At 48.5% G+C, this 19,142-nt stretch overlaps 9 protein-coding genes across 9 annotated transcripts; 4 read left to right on the top strand and 5 right to left on the bottom strand.

Moving 5' to 3' along the window:
- Positions 1 to 170: 170 nt before the first annotated feature.
- Positions 171 to 745, bottom strand: N7525_007562 (uncharacterized protein; the record flags this gene model as incomplete). The annotated part of the gene is made up of 2 exons (XM_002567966.2): positions 171 to 511; positions 574 to 745. Coding segments are annotated over 2 exons (513 nt in total), but the record flags the coding sequence as incomplete, so codon positions are not given.
- A 2,311-nt stretch (positions 746 to 3,056) lies between these two features.
- On the bottom strand, positions 3,057 to 6,538 carry N7525_007561 (uncharacterized protein; the record flags this gene model as incomplete). The annotated part of the gene is made up of 6 exons (XM_002567965.2): positions 3,057 to 3,216; positions 3,279 to 3,638; positions 3,694 to 4,820; positions 4,872 to 6,219; positions 6,278 to 6,310; positions 6,372 to 6,538. 6 exons carry the CDS (start codon positions 6,536 to 6,538, stop codon positions 3,057 to 3,059), a joined length of 3,195 nt encoding a protein of 1,064 aa, XP_002568011.1.
- A 661-nt stretch (positions 6,539 to 7,199) lies between these two features.
- On the bottom strand, positions 7,200 to 8,072 carry N7525_007560 (alpha/beta hydrolase; the record flags this gene model as incomplete). Its single annotated transcript, XM_002567964.1, has 1 exon — positions 7,200 to 8,072. The coding sequence occupies one exon, from the start codon at positions 8,070 to 8,072 to the stop codon at positions 7,200 to 7,202; it is 873 nt and encodes a 290-aa protein (XP_002568010.1).
- Positions 8,073 to 9,010: 938 nt separating this feature from the next.
- N7525_007559 (uncharacterized protein) lies at positions 9,011 to 10,098 on the top strand (the record flags this gene model as incomplete). The annotated part of the gene is made up of 4 exons (XM_002567963.1): positions 9,011 to 9,065; positions 9,119 to 9,557; positions 9,614 to 9,858; positions 9,911 to 10,098. The coding sequence occupies 4 exons, from the start codon at positions 9,011 to 9,013 to the stop codon at positions 10,096 to 10,098; spliced, it is 927 nt and encodes a 308-aa protein (XP_002568009.1).
- A 702-nt stretch (positions 10,099 to 10,800) lies between these two features.
- On the top strand, positions 10,801 to 11,768 carry N7525_007558 (uncharacterized protein; the record flags this gene model as incomplete). Its single annotated transcript, XM_061214141.1, has 3 exons — positions 10,801 to 11,357; positions 11,415 to 11,495; positions 11,564 to 11,768. 3 exons carry the CDS (start codon positions 10,801 to 10,803, stop codon positions 11,766 to 11,768), a joined length of 843 nt encoding a protein of 280 aa, XP_061068572.1.
- A 268-nt stretch (positions 11,769 to 12,036) lies between these two features.
- N7525_007557 (uncharacterized protein) lies at positions 12,037 to 12,768 on the top strand (the record flags this gene model as incomplete). Its single annotated transcript, XM_061214140.1, has 3 exons — positions 12,037 to 12,111; positions 12,284 to 12,313; positions 12,442 to 12,768. Coding segments are annotated over 3 exons (432 nt in total), but the record flags the coding sequence as incomplete, so codon positions are not given.
- Positions 12,769 to 13,885: 1,117 nt separating this feature from the next.
- On the top strand, positions 13,886 to 14,455 carry N7525_007556 (RlpA-like double-psi beta-barrel domain-containing protein; the record flags this gene model as incomplete). Its single annotated transcript, XM_002567960.2, has 2 exons — positions 13,886 to 14,007; positions 14,101 to 14,455. The coding sequence occupies 2 exons, from the start codon at positions 13,886 to 13,888 to the stop codon at positions 14,453 to 14,455; spliced, it is 477 nt and encodes a 158-aa protein (XP_002568006.2).
- A 144-nt stretch (positions 14,456 to 14,599) lies between these two features.
- N7525_007555 (HesA/MoeB/ThiF family protein) lies at positions 14,600 to 16,243 on the bottom strand (the record flags this gene model as incomplete). Its single annotated transcript, XM_002567959.1, has 3 exons — positions 14,600 to 15,641; positions 15,704 to 15,917; positions 16,003 to 16,243. The coding sequence occupies 3 exons, from the start codon at positions 16,241 to 16,243 to the stop codon at positions 14,600 to 14,602; spliced, it is 1,497 nt and encodes a 498-aa protein (XP_002568005.1).
- A 274-nt stretch (positions 16,244 to 16,517) lies between these two features.
- Positions 16,518 to 18,295, bottom strand: N7525_007554 (sugar porter family MFS transporter; the record flags this gene model as incomplete). The annotated part of the gene is made up of 4 exons (XM_002567958.2): positions 16,518 to 16,880; positions 16,943 to 17,251; positions 17,334 to 18,163; positions 18,220 to 18,295. 4 exons carry the CDS (start codon positions 18,293 to 18,295, stop codon positions 16,518 to 16,520), a joined length of 1,578 nt encoding a protein of 525 aa, XP_002568004.1.
- Between the last annotated feature and the right edge of the window lie 847 nt (positions 18,296 to 19,142).

Raw genomic sequence — 19,142 nt, 5'->3', positions numbered from 1 at the left:
GAAAAAGAAGCCGATCCGGCCAAACATGGTAATTGTTGATGCCGCTCTCACGGCTCTGCGACTAATGTAATGACTATGCTAGCGTTCCATGATATCATATTTCCCCAATGGCCTATCTGTATTCAAACGACTTTGCAGAGTCCATCAAGAAGTTCGCGTGCTTGTTCCCCTCACCATTTGTTGAAGGCATTGGTATCGAAGCCCTCCCACAACAGCTTTCCATACTCAAGTTCGCGGGCAATTTTTCCCTCACTGTTCCACCAGATTGTAGATAGCATGATCATACCGGAGGAATCGCCCTTCTTTATTCCAGGAGGAAGGTTGGGCTTGGCTGCCTCGGGAGGATCAACATTCAACGTGAACCGTACCACGTTCTCCATGACCGCAAACGAGCCGGGCTCGGAACTGCCGTGGAGCGAAATAGCCTCAACCGAGATGTTCGTCATAAGACTGCTAAATCCCTTGTTCTGTTGGTACCAAGCCTCTTTAGAGGCCCTAACAATATTGAGGGCTATATGAAAGTAAAGTGTTAGAATGGTAATTTGAGAAGGAAGAAGGGAAATTAGCTCTTACGGATGTCGGACATGCGATAATCATCAGCCACCATACTGTTCATCTTGTCGGCATCGGCATTGGCGAAAGCTCCGAAGTACTCATTAATGCGAGCCAGCAGTACCTTGTCCTCATGGTTTCGGATGCGGTCATTGTTGAATGCGGACATGGTGTATGATATGTGATTTCGGCGGCTTATTTGTCGAAGTAGGGGTTGCAAAGTGATTCTGATTGCTGAAGGGTTGGGAAAGGAATCGAAGCCGTATTTATAGTTCTATTTCTCAATTCGAGTAGATGCTAAGTCAAAGGGTCCTCAAGTTCTCCAGTCCCCGGTGCTATGCGCGATCAATCAGAAAGTGGTGGCGTTACCTACATTGTGCCCCGACGCGCATTGTGTCACACTTCAGCTTCAAGCTGGAACCGGTTATTGGCACTTGAGCTTGCTGCCTTAGGGTGGAATTGAGTCGTTTGCCAGTTAACGAATGATGTACCTATTCCATGCACCTGCGATTGCTGTGCAGGAAGGCTGCCGTGCTGAGACATTGCCCTTGGCATGCATATGCAACCATGCTAAGGCAAGATATTCTGACTTACAAAGCATCAAGAGAACATTACTCGAGGAGCATACGCGTCGTGTCACACTTCAGCTGCGGACTACCACCGATTGTTTCCAGTTGAAGGCGGTTGCTTTGAGCATAGCCCTCTCATTACCTGTCATATAATCATATGCATCATGACACAGTCTCATGATAGTGGTCTCGGAATCTCCTAGTCTACGCAGCGCCACATATTTTCTATACGTGATGATTCAGGAATACGTTGGATCGGCGAATGATGCAGGGTACTGTCGAGTTACAATTCTATAAAGAAATAAAAAGGCAAAAGATATACAACAGTGGACATTCGCTGGTGGTCACCCACTCAACTACTAATCCACCGATCTCAAGGTTATGTACGGAGTATAGCAGAGCGGAAGGGATGCCCAGTTCTCTGTGAGCTATAGTCGCCCCAGCGCCTAGACTACCACCAAGACCGTCCCCTGTTGTCAGCCTTTCTGTTCCATGCTCCCCGCTCAAAGACCATTGCTTCTTCTACCTGCAGTACCTCATAGCCCACACTCCACTTGTGGCGGCCATTGAAGCGGCCAAAGAGCGCTTAAAACCGCGAGACTGTTGGTCGATTCTGAAGCTTGCTTCGGGCATGCCAAAAGGCCATATCCTACAGTTTATCGCCTACCAGCCAACGGGCAGGAAGAATCTTGCAAGAGCAGATATAATACTATAGTAGAGGAATTTTATAGTCGTCCTCATCTAAGTGTGGTCCGCTCAATGAGTGATCTGCGCTAAGGCCTTGGCAGTGGGGCCAGAAAAGAGAGTCTCGGTGTGTGTTGGTCAAGGCGAGTTCGAGAATGCCTGTATCTTCTTACAAATACAATAACCGATCATGTGCATGAAAACTGGGGATATCTATGCACAAGCATGTCCCTGGGGCCAGTTACGGTGTTTCCGTGACCCGATGGCTTCGGATCTTGAACTATAGATCAGACGCTGGTTGTGGGTATTAAGCGTTAGTTCGGATCAATAAGTGATTTCCTACATCTGACCAAGATAGTACGGAGTAGCTATGACGGTCCTGCGAAGCAATCACACGCTAGTGCCCACAGATCCGCTTCCGCTGCAGCAATTATGAGACGAAAACGCACGTTCTAGTCTACGCTAACCCGAAGGGCGAATACTCCGCGACGATCCTCTGCAGGCAAGAGAAAAAAAATAGACAGGGCGAGCACCACTCCTCACTCAGCCAGCCACCCCCAGTTTATGCGTCCAAATCACCTCCCTCGCTCCACTCCTGCACGATCTAGTGTGGTGGATGTGCACGAGGATAGGTCGAGCAGTCTTCGCCGGGCTGTCATGAAACACCAGTTGCCTTCAATCAATCCATTTGATGTGCCAGTATCGCACCGCTGATCTTGCCTCGCACCTCGGATCAGGTCCTAGCGTGGCAAATTGACGACCAATAATGGAAATACCCCTTTCAGCCGCAGTATTATTAGCCTAACGCCGGTCTGTTATTGATTTCATCTGCAGAAATCCCCGGATTACATCATGGGAAAAAATGCCCAACACCGGTGAAAACGAGACCAACATATCTTTTCCTTGTCGCCGGTCTAAGAGAATATAGTAGGCGGAATACCATGAGGCCAAATCAATTTCGGATAACTCATGTTTTATGAATCCAGACGGACGTGCAGTAATAAGGTCAAGCCGATCGAGACAGAGCAGAAAGCGCAATGAGACTTGTCTAGCTTGTGTGAAGAAGTATGGAGATCTCGCATAGGAGAGTTTCATTGCGTTGATCCGCGGTCATTTGTATGACTCTGCGGCGGCGAAGCCAATGATAGAATGATATCCGTTATGTCGTTATGTACAAGCCACAGGTGCATGTCTGAATATGTAGGGGAAAGCTGCCTGCAAATCGTGAACAGACCAAGAGAAAAGACCACGTTAATCGTTCTTGTGCCTATCACCAGGTTGCGAGGATGCATACTCGCTCAAATCCACTCTTGAACCCACCCGCGAGGGCATTCGCGATTCGGCCATTGACTCTCCTGTGCTCACAGCGTGGAACGAGAAGTCTAATTCGCCGACTAAGCCTTTGACGAGCCTATAGTGAATAGCACCGTTAGCAAACCCAGCTGGATCTAACAAGGGACGTTGCAAGCGTACCGGAGCAATCGGTCCATATCACCGACGATGCAGCGGGTCGAGATCTGCAAAACTGCGAACGCCGCGAATCCTGGCTCGGCCATGTGCCGGAGGCTCAGAAGTTCACTGTCAAGTTCATTCAAGCGCCTCGCGAAACCGTACGGACGGGGAGCTTTCAGATACGGTGGCAGAGGCTGTCGGTTGGTAATACTAGCAGAGAGAAGGCAAAGCAAAGATGTGACCTCGTGGGTCGTCACTTTGGCAGTATTGACCAGGCGTCGGAAATCGTGCATCCAGGCGGTATCTGCGGGATCTTCGCCATCGGTGAGATGGACGATGGTATCAGATGCGTAACCTAGCAAGCTGAGGTAGTTCACAATGCTAGAAAGATAAGCACTGTTAGTGCCTAGAACGGTAATGGGAGGACATGACATACTTCTCTACGCAGACAATAATCGAATCATACTGCTTCTTAGGGAACCGACCACCAACCGGGACCTCCCATCGAAGGAATCCAGAGTATTCCCGTAGACCGGCCAGCATAAGCATCTGCTTTGAGAACACCTTGTGTCGCGCTTTCTCAAGTTTGCGACCCTGGGAGGTCTTGAGCAGGTATTCGCCTTCGTCACCACGCATGCGACCGGAGATTGTCTCGTGGATGATCGAGTAGTAGTTTGCCAGAAGATATAACGAGGCTCCTAGGCTTTGGCGGAGGACCGAGTGCTCAGAGATTGGATATGGGAAGAATGTCCAAATGAATGCCACAGCGATACCGCCCGCCACAACGGCCAGCCGATAAGGCGCCAAGAGGTAAATTGGATAGAAGGCTTGTCCATTGGATGTCGCGACAGCCTCGCCAACGCGGCGAACTTGGAGCTCATAACCGATGATCATGCTTGTGGTGATAATGCTGATAATCCCGACAGCTCGGAAACGGAACATCTTGATGGGGATGTAGAAGGCAATAGAGACAAAGATGAACAGGAAAACAATAATCCCCGGTGTCTTTGCACCGGGGATATACCAGATCAGAAAACTTGCTACCATTGCAAGGAATGTACCCAAAATTCGCAACACGAAACTGAAAATGCTCTGGCCTGAGGTAGGAGACATGCTGAGATTAACCATGATCATGCCCCATACTAACCTTTGTGTGGTAAAGAAGGTCTGGGTATCACGTAGGAACGCGACGATTGCAATGGTCATGGTGGCACAGGCAACACGGAAGCCATAGCTCGACTCAAGGGAGCGCAGAAACCCCGGGATGACCCGGATTCTGTCCCCAATCTTCTCAAAACGAGTAGTCGGTGGCAGGTGCTCGGGGTCTTTGCGGAGTTTATACGCCTCGCCAAGTTGAAGGATGTTGTTTTGCGTATGAATGTCACCCATATTATCATCTTCGTGATCCTGCGCAGTCATAAAGGACTTGGCCCACTTCCACACTCGCTTACCACCGGGAATAACAAGTCGGGTCTTCGATAGCTTTCCTTTCGCCTCAACGTAATTGGCATAACGAACGAAGTTGAGCACGGTTTGGCCTGTCGAGTACAGTAATTGTTCCATCTGAGTTTGTTAGCTTCCAGCAGTATCACTGATCGGTAGACGAAGGCTTACGTAGAGAAATAGATACAGCTGCCGCCGGCTTCGCTCTTTTTGCGTGGCCGAGGTATCCAAAAAATCAGTGTTCAACATTTCAGGAGAAGCAGGGTGATCAAAAAAGTCGGGCGGGAGGGTGACACCCTTCTCCTCGGCCCATGTCCGCAAAGCAAGGCGTTTTGCGATTCGAAATGCGCCAAGTTTCTTTTCAAAGTGTTCGATAAACGCCTTTTCCCCAGGTGCAGTGTTCTCGGCTCTGGCCTCGATATCTTTGTCTTCCTCCATTGAATTGTCATCTGAAGTTTTCGCTGTACCTGTGTACTTAGGTGGCTTTGTTAGACCGAAAACGTAGGATGTATGTTGCAATCCCTCGTCAATGGTTTGGATCATCACGGCGAAGGGATCGTGCACCGCCCTCATAATATCATTCCACTCGTGCACAACGCGCTGCCGGATATCATCTGGGACCACAGGCTCATTTAGATCGATGGGTTGATTCCACCTGTTATAGTCTGACAGTCGTTGAAAGATATCCACCACGAAGCTCAACCCTACCACCGGGATCATGATCTGGCGAAGATGACGGAAGATCGTCTGAAGGTCATCAGGTCCCAATTTTCCCAATGCAATCTCACGCTTCGCAAATGTGAGATCACCATGGAGCTTGGCATGAATATCTGTGATCTGCCGGACCGCACCGCGGATGGCTTCTGCCTCGGGACTGTATATCTTCCCCTTCTTTCCAAACTTCTCGCGGGCATCATCATATGTCTCCGTGCGACCGAACATGTCGTCTCTTTCCAACGATTGGAAATATATAGCATGGGCATTCAAGGCTGACCGCAGCCCGCCAATGTAGCTCGCCATTTGTTTGAAGACAACCTGCCGTGACGTCATCGGAAGGATCAATAGCGACGTGGCTGTTGAAATGGCAAGACCAGTGAGGCATGATTTGAGCAATCTAGTCACCATAGCAATCGCAGCTGGCATATCCTTCATTTGCGGAGCGTACACCGAAGAGATATTCGCGAAGATTGCGTAAATGATCACGGGGAATTGCAGCTGCGGGTATTTGGCACGGAAGGTGTGAACCATCCAGATTTGGAAGAAGAGCCACAAGCCGCTCACAGAAGACGCTGATGCATTGTATGAATCATTAGGGTTGGTAGAGGTGTGTTGGCGCGCCCTGACACTGGAGAACATAGTCAACAGGGCGAAACATGCTGCTATGCAGACAGCCAAAACGTCAAAGATCATCATCTGGATAAACTTCGCGCGGGGCATGATCGCAAATCCAAGGATGGAGACAATGGCCACAAGATATCCCAAGGTCGTGTATTCATTGGCAACAGGCATTGATTGGTAGCTGGACTAGGGTCAGGCTGATTCCTAGAGACCGGGAACTTCCAGGGTTGGCAACTCACATGGAAACGGCTATGGTGGGTGGGACACCGCCCCTATGCTAGCTGTTAAAGATGTTCTACTGTGGCACATTCGGAAGCTCGGTCTTGAACTCACTTCATCATCAAAAGGAGTGTGGGTCTGTCCAAGCCCGTTTTCTGCCATATTTTTTTGACAAAGCCGAAGAGTGATGTTTTCTCCTTGCCAGGCTCATCCTGCGCATCCTGCTGCGACGGTATCGACCCAAAGGACGATCCCGATCGGTGAGATCGAACGTGCGGCATCTTTACCGGGGGTCACAGTGATGAATCTCGGCTCAGCCACGAAAGACCCGAATCTTCAGGAACCTTGTTTTAGCGACATCGCCCACGTGACTTTCAAACGAGGATCTGCAAGACGGGCAAGAATGTGACAGGATCAGGGAAACCTTCAGGAACAAGTCGAATATATGAAAGAAAGAGCAAAGAAGTCGGGGTGAAGTCCCGATGGATGCTTCCAAGGTTGCAGTACCCCGCCCACGAGTGATTGGCTACCGTACGTGGGGGAGCATGCACTCCGCATATAAAGTTGAGAGATTGCTGCCTTGTTTGTCAGGCCACACACCCGTCGTCCGTTGCAACATTTAACTAATTACAACTCCTTTGTTTGATATTTAGACTTAATGAGGTCTGTTTATCTTGGAGAACGATAACTACCCTGGCTATCCGATAGCGTCAGCTGGAATTCCGCCTATCTGGTCGATCATCCTGCCATCCGATTCGACCGATTACCAATGTCTATGGGATTCAAGGTTCATGAGAGAAAGTACTTGCGATTTGCCATTGAGGCAATACATTATGAAGGATGGACCAAAAAATGAAGAATATTATATATTCAAATGCGCCTTATTACTTAAAGGGAAAAACATGCTAGCACTTGGGTGCAATCCGAACAGACACAAGCTGATCACTCTATTAGGAACGAGGCCATCTTTTCGTAGAGGTCATCTTTCGCTCTTCCCTGGACAGAGCCGTTCTCGTATGTTTTATCGAATGCATGTTCACAACCATCATACCGGTGCATCTGAACATGTTTGGTCGTTGCAGCTTTGATCTTATTTCCAAGCGCCTCTCCTTCGAGACAGAGGCGATCGCAAGCTGCAGTAGCGAGAAAAATTCTATCCGAGAACATTTCAGCCGGTATAAGGGCTGGTGAAGAAATAAAGCTCTTCGCTTCTTCCGGGTTTGAATAATAGCATTTCATGAACGTATCCAGCAGCTCGACAGGTGCACCATCCCTTGAGGTATCAGGGGCGATCTTGTCTGCGGACGTTTGGACCATATCTGTTGGAGGATATACGGCGAAGACATTCTTGAATGTTCCACGTGGAAAGATCACAGAGCTGAGAACTAGAGACAGAATTCCTCCGGCGCTAAAGCCAGAAATCGATAGCTGGGAAGCATCGAACTTACCAGGCTGCGAAAGAACCCATCGCATGGCATCTTCGGCGTCGTGGACTGGAGCAGGGAATTTATTCTCCGGCGCGAGTCGGTAGGAGCAGTCCAGGACCGCAAATCCAGTTTTCTCGACAATGAATTTGCAAAACTCGTCGTCGCTCCCATGCAAAGGGTTCACGAAGCCACTGCCATGGAAATTGACGAGAACTGGGGCCGGGGTACTCCTATGGAGCGTGTTGTAGGCATGAATTCGAATGAAGCGCCCTTCTTCTCGTGAGGAGATTTGGAGAACCTCATCAGGATGAGCAGTAACGCTGAAACTTTTCAAGGCAAACGCGCGAACTGGGTTTGCGATTTTAAGAAGGTCGTTCAAGGAAGACATTGCGTTGTAGAAGACAGTCCTTTGAAGGAGACAGCAAGGAAGTGGGAGACAGATAAGAAGAATGGAACTGAATTAATGGATACTACAACTGGATTGAGGACCCTATTTAAATACTTATTGTCAGACATATTTCTCCCGTATTTCGATAATCTCACACCCTCGTTCATCCGATTTATAGAGTAGCCTAATGCTAAGTGGGTCGTTTGGCCAATCGGAACGATCTTACCCGGGAAGCAACATTCCAACGTTGTCAGGTACAATCGACGGAGACTAATTGGTCATCGATCTCTCCCCCCGGGGCCGGCCCCGGGGGGCCAGTCGGGGAGATGAGTCATTTCGACTCACCTTTATTGCGTTTCACATCACTATCTACACACAATATAGGTCGGTTTCACGAGAGTTTCATAGCACTGATTTACTGACTAGGTTTCACACACACTAAGGGACACAGAGTGGACTGCCCTCCTGGAGGTAAGTAAGGTTATAAGGCTACGAAGGCACTTATAGGACTTAGGTAACCAATTATGGATAAGTTAAATATTCGCAGCTCTAAACAGTATGCATGAATACACCCAAGATATCATGCAACTCTCTTCTCGTGTACGAGCGCGTACCATGTCTTGTTAGAGTCGATATGACCAAATAACTGAGACAATCCAGATTTCGTATTGGGGCTAGCCAGGTGCGGACTTCTCACATTTCGCATACCTTAGCCAGTGAAGCAGGGCAGTTCAAAGGTGAACCGGGCAGAGGCTCTTGACAATTCCCAGATTCCTGGCATGGATTGACGTCATACTGACGAGCTCGACGATGTTTATCAACAATATATAGATCTGATAATCTACCAATTTCTCATTTTTGACTTGGTCAATCACCTTTCACTACCATTTAATCACCTCTGTCACTGTCACTGCAATAGTCTGAACAAAATCATCAACATGCAACAGGAAGTGGAAAAGCCCTCTCGGGGACCCCAATCTCAGTTTCAGCAGGGTAAGTGGATATATCATTTAATTTAATTTGACTCCCTTTCACACATAACGCAGGCCACGAAATCCCTGTCGAGCATCACGAAAAGCCTGGCTCACAGCGTGAGATGGAAGACCCAAAGCCCACTTCGAGCAAACTCCCAACTGAGGATAACGGGTATCAAACCTACAAAGCGGCGGGAAAGCTCACAGGAAAGAAGGCTATCATCACTGGTGGTGACTCGGGTATCGGTCGCGCAGTTGCAATTTTATTTGCCATGGAAGGGGCGTCTTGCCTCATCACGTACCTGCCCGAAGAGCAAAAGGATGCACAGGAGACGAAGCGACGAGTGGAAGAAATCGGGCAAAGCTGCCACTGCTTTCCGACCGATATTCGGTATAAAGAAAACTGCCAGAACGTGGTTAATGCAGCCCTCAAGAGTTTGGGTGGCATTGACATCCTGGTCAACAATGCTGGGACTCAAACGATGATTGACGATATCAAAGATTTGGAAGAGTATGTGCCTTCCATTCTATCCACTAATAAGCGTATCTTACATTGACAAATTACAGGTCCCAATGGGAAAGCACATTCGACACTAATATCCATCCCATCTTCTATCTGTCAAAGTACACGCTTCCCCACCTGAAGAATGGCTCGACCATAATCAACTGCGCTTCCGTTAACCACTACATCGGTCGCCCTGATCTGCTCGACTATACTTCAACCAAGGGTGCAATCGTTGCATTCACTAGGGGCTTATCCAACCAGCAAGTCAAGAATGGGATCCGGGTAAACTGCGTGTGTCCCGGACCAAGTAAGTCGAAAGTTTCACCGAAACAATTCCATCGGCACTAATTATCATATAGTCTGGACCCCTCTAATTCCGGCAACCATGACTACCTCAGCTCAGGAACAGTTCAGTGGCACGCCGATGGGTCGCCCGGGGCAGCCCAGTGAGGTTGCGACATGTTTCGTTTTCCTTGCAAGCCAGGATAGTAGCTTTATCTCTGGCCAAAGTTTGCATCCTAACGGGGGAGTTGTTGTAAATGGATAAGGGACAGATGAAAACATATGTAAATCTATTTCCGAGAAACGAATCGATAGCCTCGACAAGGCCTGCTGTGGTTTAATTGTGCACTAGCTGGATCAATGACTGTGTTGATACTTCATATGGATAGGTTTTCAGCATACCGCGAGCGCACTTACACCTATGTAACAGAATACGACTGGAATGTCATTCTGTGTATAGCGTTGCTGTTATATGTTCCGTTCTTGTCGTCACCGTATGTTGGCGTATCACCTAGGTAGTGGCCTTCTTAGGTAGTCTTCTCAGATAGACTTTTATATACGGACGTCTCGTTATAGATACTTTGTTCCACTTCTTAGTCTATTATGTAGACAGCAGAAAGGGCTAAAGAGGGCTTAATTCGTGAAAGCGAATTTTGCATATATATAGTCTTGGAATTAGTGTAGCATCGCGTTTGAGATATGTCGTAGATATAAGGAAGAGGGAACAATAGCGTGCAATAGTAACCTTGGAAACGAATAGTGCCTTCCAAGGTTATACTGGAGATTAGACTAGTTCGGGAACAGAGCTGCTAAGCCGGTGCCTAGGGAGATTAAACTTTGGAATTTTCCAGCAGACTTTATGCAATGTGCCTGTCACCTCTAAGCTATGTATGATGCAAACAAATCCCCTATCACTTACATTCACCTGCCCTTATTATTATCATTCTTCTTCTCATAATAATAAAAAATGACATCCTCGAGAACCTGGTTCGACCAGGGACCTTCACGAGAGTGCTACGAGCGCGGTAGCATTATTACCACTGATGATGGAACCCAATGGGAAATCCGCGAACGCCTCAAGCAAGACGATATCCAGAGAGCGGCACATTCACCCATCTCACCCAGCCATGCTACTCTGAAACTGCGCTGTGCAAAGGCTAACGCGAACCCGAGCCGAGCATTTATGCGGGTGTATCTGCAGATCCCCCATATCGGGTCGGAGTTCGAAGATTCTGAGACTCGCGCCGCGCAAGCCGATCATACCTTTCAGCCTGAGGAGCTCGAGGCATATACCACTCTTAGCAATCACCCGACGGTTTCTAAATTCACACCGAAGCTGCTAGGATATAAGGTGTCGAGGCAGGGGCCTTCAGGCTTCGTTCCTGGTGGGTTTCTCATCATTGTTGTATGGGAATATGTTGAGGGATTTCCCCTTGGCGATCTAACTGGAGATGCGACTGGATATTGGTCTTTGTCGGGGCGCGAGCGTGCGAAAGTACGTGAACACTTTGAGAGGACCTTTAAGTAAGTCAGGCAATCTTAGTGGATCGTGGATATTTATTGACTTGTCGACGAATTTAGGGAAATCTCCTCTACCGTTGGTATCTGGCCCTTGCCTACTTCTCCTCACCGTCTAGTATGGAATTCCACTACCGAGACTTTGTAAGTTTATCTGGGTGAAAAGTCCCCTATTATTGGTAATCATAGATCTTCTAACCTATCACCTACAGATTCTGGGTAGGGTTCCGTCGCATCGTTCGGCAAAAGAACAGGGTCTGGCAAAAGCGTTGTCTGCCTATATTTGACCTGGTTAAGACCCCGAACAATCGGTGGACACGTCGTGACTGGGATGGGATACTTCAGGCTGGGAATACTAGCTATCATGCTCGTATCGCGATGACTAGCCTGGCTTTCACTGAAATATGGCAGCGCTGATGCATCATTATCAAATTCAGCTAATTTTGATCTATCCGGGTTTCTACACCTGTCTTCGGGGACTGAAAGTATCAATGTGCGCCAGTATATAAATAACAGCTTATGAACGGCGCCGGTTAATGTGGCTTGGTTGAGATCGGCCATTGGACATACCCGAAGTAGTCTAGCGGAAGGGTGTAAGTCAAAACAGTGCCCGTAATCGGCATACTTCTGCCTGCTGTCATATATTTGGTTATTTACTCTCTCCTCGTTTTCCAAGAACATCAACATGGGCTCGACGGTATCGTTGCCAATATCTTCGCTTTGGCAGAAGAAGGAATATCGAATACTTATTGCTGGACCGGTATGCTACATGTTCTCTAGCGTCTAAGTCTAGGAGATTTGTAGGTTTGCTAACCTCCACGCTCTATTCGGGTAGGCTTATTCAGGAAAGACTACAATGTTATATACACAGCTGAAAGTAAATGGAAGACGGTCAGTTTTCGTGGGTGAATGCTAACTACGAGTGTCTTTAGGACTACGGTCCTATTGAAACGGTGCCCACAGTAGGATTCAATGTCGAGTCATTCACTCATGGAGGCATAAATCTCTTTTGTTGTGTATGACTTTCTCACAGGCTCCTAAATCGACTGTGTATATGTAAAGGATCGTCACTGATCTGTCTGCTGTATAGGATTTAGGAGGAAGGCAGAGGTTGCGTCCGGAGTGGACCGCTTATCTCACGCCCAATGCGATCATATTTGTTGTCGACTCCGCAGATATTACACTAGGCGACGGCGCCAACAATCTCGCGCACTTGCTTAATGAGGAATGCGTGCGTGAGGCTAGCGATGCCCCTCTTCTTGTATTCGCCAACAAACAGGATTTAAAGGGTGCAAAGAGCCCGGTGGAGATAGCAGAGGCGTTACATTTGAGAGAACTAAGTGATCGAAGATGGAACATTGCTCCGTGCTCCGCTACTGACGGCGTAGGTATTTCTGGGGGTATGGATTGGCTAGTGGTGAGTACTTATATCCCCAGAATCTTTCTCAATCCTATGTTTTCTCGGATACTAAACCTGTATATAACTATAGCAAGCTCTGAAATCTCAAGGGAAATCACAAAGGGAATAATGGCTACAAGCCCTGGGTGTACTGTCTGCCCTCACTACTCTACATGGTAGCTGGAGGCTACTCTTGAATTTCTCCAAACAGGACTATGAAGGTAACGGAGGAGGCATATGAAATAATAATGAATAATTTGTCATCTATACGAAGAAGCTTTAATTATTGCACTCGCTAAGGATTGAAGAAACCACGGCTTAAATCCGTTTGACGAGATCATAAGATGGATAGCGATATTGTCCCATACGATAGACTTGGGTTCAAACAGAATTAGGAGCTGGCCATCTGTTACACGCCTCAAGATGTCTGTGACCTCCCGCTGGATTTTGTCCTGCAGAATCGAAGTAGTACGAAGTAGATGTTATTCAGCGAAAGCCTATATCAATGCAGGTCCAAGGTGATAGATTTGCATAAGTACGCAGAGTTGAAGGCCCAACAAGTTATTGAGAATAGAAAGGTAGAAGGGCTCTGATTAGTTGAAGATAGGTCCTAAAGTTGTCCTATTTGCCGAGGTGGAGTGTATTCTATGCCGAATGAATCGCCGAGTGTATCCTTCCTTTTAGGGATATATTGCTACCTCCGGTCTTCCGACTCTTCGTACATTGTAAAACAGTGCTCTACGGTCTGCACCATAGCCTCCTAATTGATTCCAAAGTAATATTGTCCCAGAATATGGACATAACTGAATAGATCCGCAGTGCCAAGATGAGGGCTACTCTGTTTCTATCTTTTCGAATATATAGACAGCTACCGATCCAAATTATCTCAAAAGCACTCCATCCACTCCGGCCATTTTAGATACTCCGATGTATTTCTTTGCAGTTCCTTATGATACTCCGCGGCATTTTGAAGAGCGTAAATACATACTACTCAAGCGCAGGAAACCTTCCTGGAGAAGTGATATAAAGACCGAACGAATCCGTGGCCATGTGAACTTATTCCCCAGCTCCAGCCTGAAATTGACCACCCAAACCGCCTCTTTGTTGGAAAGCAAGAAGAAGTAGACGACCCACGATGATTTCCAGCGCAATCTTTGAGCGCAAGGCCATCACCATGATGGGATTCCTCTTGATAGGATTGGCTATGGGGGCGCCCATGGATCCTCAAGAGACAATGACTTCTCTTAACCTTGGCAAGTAAGTAATCAGACACGAACTTGCCATTCTTCCATTCTTCATCCTGTTTCCACATCCACTACCTATCAAGGCCCATGCTAACTCTGCTCCCAGTTCCAGCCAGTGGAACAATACACACAGTCCCACCGCAACCCAGGCATTTGGTGGTGACCTAACCTGGTATGAGACCGGGCTTGGAGCGTGTGGCTGGTTTAATCGCGGAGGAGACCACGTTTGTGCCGTGTCTCATATTGTCTATGACCGAGCAAATGTAGATGGCAACCCCAACCACAATCCACTGTGTGGTCGGCCAATTCACATCCAGCGGGGCGACAGGGGTATAGATGTCACTCTCGTGGATCGTTGTGAGGGATGTGGAGAGTTTGACATTGATGTCACCCGTGGTGTTTTCGAGGCACTCGGCAACCTCGATGAGGGCCGTGTTCGCACTGATTGGTGGTGGATATAGACCTTAGAGCCATGGTTTGATAATCCTCATGAGCCCATTAAGTGTGAGGTGGGCCCTGAAGGCTCGCAGGTGGGTAAAAACAGGAGAAGGAAGGGATATATTTTGGATAGTCGTTTCATGTGAGAATCTAGCGGTCTGATTCGTTTAGTATTCAGGAAACGAGGAATCCACTTGTTCTTTCCATGATCGTAGTCCTCCGCGGATGTCACCAATGAATCTCTTCCCATGCTGATCTAGTCCTAGCTCTTTCATTTTCTTGACGAAAATCTGCGAGTCGTTTCCTAGACGGCAGACGACGTAGATTGGGTTCGTAGACTCCGACGAGGCAACCTCAGATGGCAACCAAGAAGGTATTTGTGCCGCTTGTTGCTCATTATCAGCCCCCTGTGATCCCGCAGAATGACCCGAGGAAAGGATTTTCGAGATAGGAATGTTGATGCTATTCTCCAGACTGCAGATTCCAAATTGAGCTTCATCTCTGACATCAATTATCGAGTGAAGGCGCGACGAATCAGAGGTGACAGCTAAGCGTCTTTCGTTGTATTCTCGGGCAGAGATACGTTCCTCGGGACCAAGTAGCGAAGGCAAGCTTGCGGATCCACAAAAGAACACATAGTCCGTCGACCCTGATTTGATTGTATCCAGTGTGACAGTTGCCTCAGCAGAGCAAACAGCACAATTGGCCCGGCGCGAGCGAAGACGGATTGTGCGGACTAGGGGGGATGAGTAGGCGGAGAAGATATGCAGAGACGGGGGATCCCGTGGACGAGCTGTGGTCACATCTGAAGCTGCATTAATCTCAGGTGCAGTAATGACCTTGATGGCCTCGAGGGCTTGTAAGACGCCCATGGTCCCAACAACCGGACCTAAAATACCCCCGTCCGCACAACTGACCACACTATCAGCCGGCGGTGGCTTCGGGAACACACACCGATAGCACGGTCCTCCAGTTTTGTCGCCCGGAGCGCCGGGCGGGTTGTTCAACACCATCAGCTGGCCCTCAGTCCGCAGGGCGGACGCAGAGACCAGTGGTTTCCCAAGAAGAACTGCAGTGTCTGAGATCAGATAGCGAGTCGCCGGGTTATCGGTGCAATCGAGAATAAGATCATAGTCCTGGAAGACTGCGGGTGCTGCCTCGGGCGTGAGGTGTGTTCGATGGGCAATATACGTGGGATGCGGATTTAGTCTGGTGAATGTCACGAGAAATCGTCAGCGCCTAGCTCAATGGTCCTATCCTGATCCACTCACTCTCTCAAGGACTCAATGGCACTGTCCACTTTGTACTTCCCCACATTCTTCGTTCGGTGTAGCACTTGGCGATGGAGATTCGACACCTCAACAGTATCCCCATCGATGAGACCAATAGTACCAACGCCCGCACCGGCGAGATACTGCGCAGCTGGACACCCAAGTCCTCCAGCTCCAACGAGCAAAACCTTGGCCGATCGTAGTTTCAGTTGACCTGTTGAATCATTGAAGTCGCGATCAGTCCCACTGTTCAAGAGAGATAATTTCCAAAATCCCGCCAAAATGAACCCATAGCTTACCTTTCAGACCAACTTGGGAAACAATCATCTGTCGTCCATATCGTTTATATTCTTCCTGAAGCAACGGCCATCGTCTTCCATCACCATTCCGGTCCTCAGGTTGGATTTCCGCGGTTGTTGCGGTCTCCGCTTGCGCCGCTTGTTCAGCGTTTGCGAGGTCGCGTTTCAGACCGGCGAGTTGTGCTTCTGTCGCAGTAATCTGGGCGCGCAAAGAAGCGCATGTTTCATCGAGAGATCCCATTGAGATCGTTGAGATCGTTGTCGTCAACGCGTAAGGGAAAGAGAAATTGACGCGTGAGGGGCAAATCTCGAAGTTCCCCGCGGAATTTATTGTGGGGCTCTCTGCGCTGAGGTATACGAGCTGATATTGTATTCCAACCTTAGAATGTCCAATGTCTAAATCCCTGTCGAATGTTCATATAGAATGTTCATATTCATCTATGTATATATAATGTAACATCCCTAGATTCATGTATATATTTCGACACAGGAGATGTATGACTCTATCATCCAGTTCACTCCTTGTGCTCTCTAGTCTCCGAAGTCTCTGTAGTATTCGCAGTGTCCGTGGTCTCAGCATGCTCTTCATGCATGACTTGAGTTTTATGCAATGTGTGTTCCACATCAGCTCGTCTCTGTTGTTCATCAACAGCACCAAAAATGAGATCCATCTCCTCCAGGGTCCGGCCCTTAGTTTCTTTGAAGAATACAATGACGAAGGTTCCCATGGCAAAGCAGAAGATTCCAAACATGAGGAAGGTCTTCCAGCCAATCTTGTTGATAGCGCGAGGGGTAACCTCAGTGATGACGAAGTTAAATAGCCATTGCGTGGCAGCACCAAAACCGACACCGTAGGCGCGAAGACGAGTTGGGAAGATCTATCGGAACAAATAATGTTAGCATACTGCACTGGGTAGGGATACACCTTAGAATAACTCACCTCGCCAAGATACACCCATGGGACTGGCCCCCAGGATGCTGAGTATCCAATGACATATAGATAGATCATCGCAACCATGGCGGTAGACGCCGATGAGACGGATGTGGCTTCCGGATTAGGGGGATTGGTGGCCAAGACTGCTCCAATGATGAACATCATGCTAGCCATCCAGGCAGCACCACCGATCAAACTCTTCTTTCGGCCCCAGCGATCGATACCAACGACCAGGAAGATGGCTGTCGCAACCACCTTGACTGTTCCGTAGATACCAGTGGCGAACAACGAGGAGTCTGTTTTGCTCAATCCGACCTGCAATGATGAAAAAGGTTAGCTTCGCTAGTTCAGAAAGGGGCCAAGATGCTATGGCATAGAGAAACTGTGGTGTGCTCACGCTTGCAAAGATCTGAGGAGCATAGTATCCAATGCTGTTTGTTCCTGAAAACTGCTGCCAGAACATGAGGACGAAGGCCAGGAAGAAGCGATATCGGTTGCTCGGCTTCAGACATTCCTTCCACGTCAGACCCTCGGTAGCCTGCATTTCTTCGTGGATAGCAGCCGAGATTTCAGCAAACTCGACTTGAATAGCCTCACTGGTTTCAGGCTCGTTGCGAATGTAAACCAGGGACTGGAGTGCCTCGTCCCGACGGCCTTTCGTCATCAACCAACGGGGGGATTCTTTGAGGAAGAACAGTCCGATGAGCATCAGACCACCAGGGACAAGCTGGATACCAACTGGAATACGCCATTGGCTCGTACCCTCGGGAACATGGAGCGCAACGCCGTAGTTTAACCAGTAGGCGAACGTGCTACCGATAACCAGGAACTCCTGGAAGAGACCGGCAACACGGCCTCGGGTTGCCGGGGGGCAGTTCTCACTGACAAACACTGGGGTGATACTGGACATACCACCGATACCAAAACCGGCGATGACACGTCCGCCATAGATCACGCCAATCTCATGGTGAGCTGCAACTTGGACTGCTGCTCCGACCAGGAAAATCAGGGCAAAAATCATCAGCGAGTATCGGCGGCCCAGTCTGTCGTTCATGTAAGCAGCAAAGATAGATCCGAAGAAACATCCTGCTGTGAGTAGCGAGACCACATTGGAGGAGATGTGGGCGTTCTTCTCGTCGCTGAATCCAGATGACTCTACGGGTAGGCCGAAGTCCTTTTTGAAACTCGACAGAGCCAGGACTGAGCCCATAACACCCGTGTCATAACCTAAAAAGAGCAAGTGTTAGCAAGATTCTGTAGCCGGAGTAACCAAATCCACTAACCGAAGAGTAGGGAGCCTAGATAGGCCACCGAAGTCAGGATGTAAACCCGGTAGTTCTTGAAATTGACGAATCCCATCTTGAAGAAGACTGGGTGATCTCCCCAGTTAATGTATCGACAGAACGAAGATTAACCCCAGGAGACTTCGTAATACAAAGAAATAGGAAAAAAGAAACCAAAGAGCGCCATTGGGCTCGGGTGGCATCGGGCTTTATACTTGATCTAGCGATCAATCGGTCTAACGGGAACCGGCAATATAAGCATCACAAGCAATTAAGTGGCTGCCATGGCATCTCGCCTTGGTAGCCCTTCAAGGCTGCCGAGCTAGACAGTCCGGGGGCCCCGGTGTGGAGACTGGGGAACGAATTGGGGGAATTGATGGCGGGGGAGACGGGGTACCGTTGGGTGAGAAATATTGCCGGGACAAGATTCTCCGTCCATTCAGAGATAGTCTCGATATCTTGCTCACGGGAAAGGACCATTGGTGTTGACATGGGATGGCTTTTAGTGGGGCCGCGAGGGCAAGGGAAGTGTCCGGGGATCGATAATTGGTGGAAGAATTACACCCCTGTCTTTCCGTTGATTCTCCACAAAATCTTATAGTGAGTATAAGATCTGGGGTACGAACTGATATAGTCATGTTCCATATGTTATATGCTTGCCAATGTCCCAATCAACCGTAATAATTTGGAAAACTGTATCAAGCTTTCTTTAGGAATGCTACGAGACGCCGCCGGTCATTGTCTTTAGTTACCGACAACGACACGATAACATCTAATGAGGGCTTAGAATCCGAGGACTGCCATCAGGACATTACAGATAGAACAATCGCTCGAAGGTCTTGTCCCGCGTGCTATAACCTTTCTATCATCGGAGAATAGGCTAAAAAAGTACATGTCCGATTGATAGCAACGACAAGATGAGT

The sequence above is a fragment of the Penicillium rubens genome (assembly GCF_028828025.1).
Source record: "Penicillium rubens strain IBT 27055 chromosome Unknown utg000003l_segment0_segment0, whole genome shotgun sequence".
NCBI lineage: Eukaryota > Fungi > Ascomycota > Eurotiomycetes > Eurotiales > Aspergillaceae > Penicillium > Penicillium rubens.
Note: the sequence above shows the minus strand (reverse complement) of the source record. Positions and strands in the feature narration are given on the sequence as shown.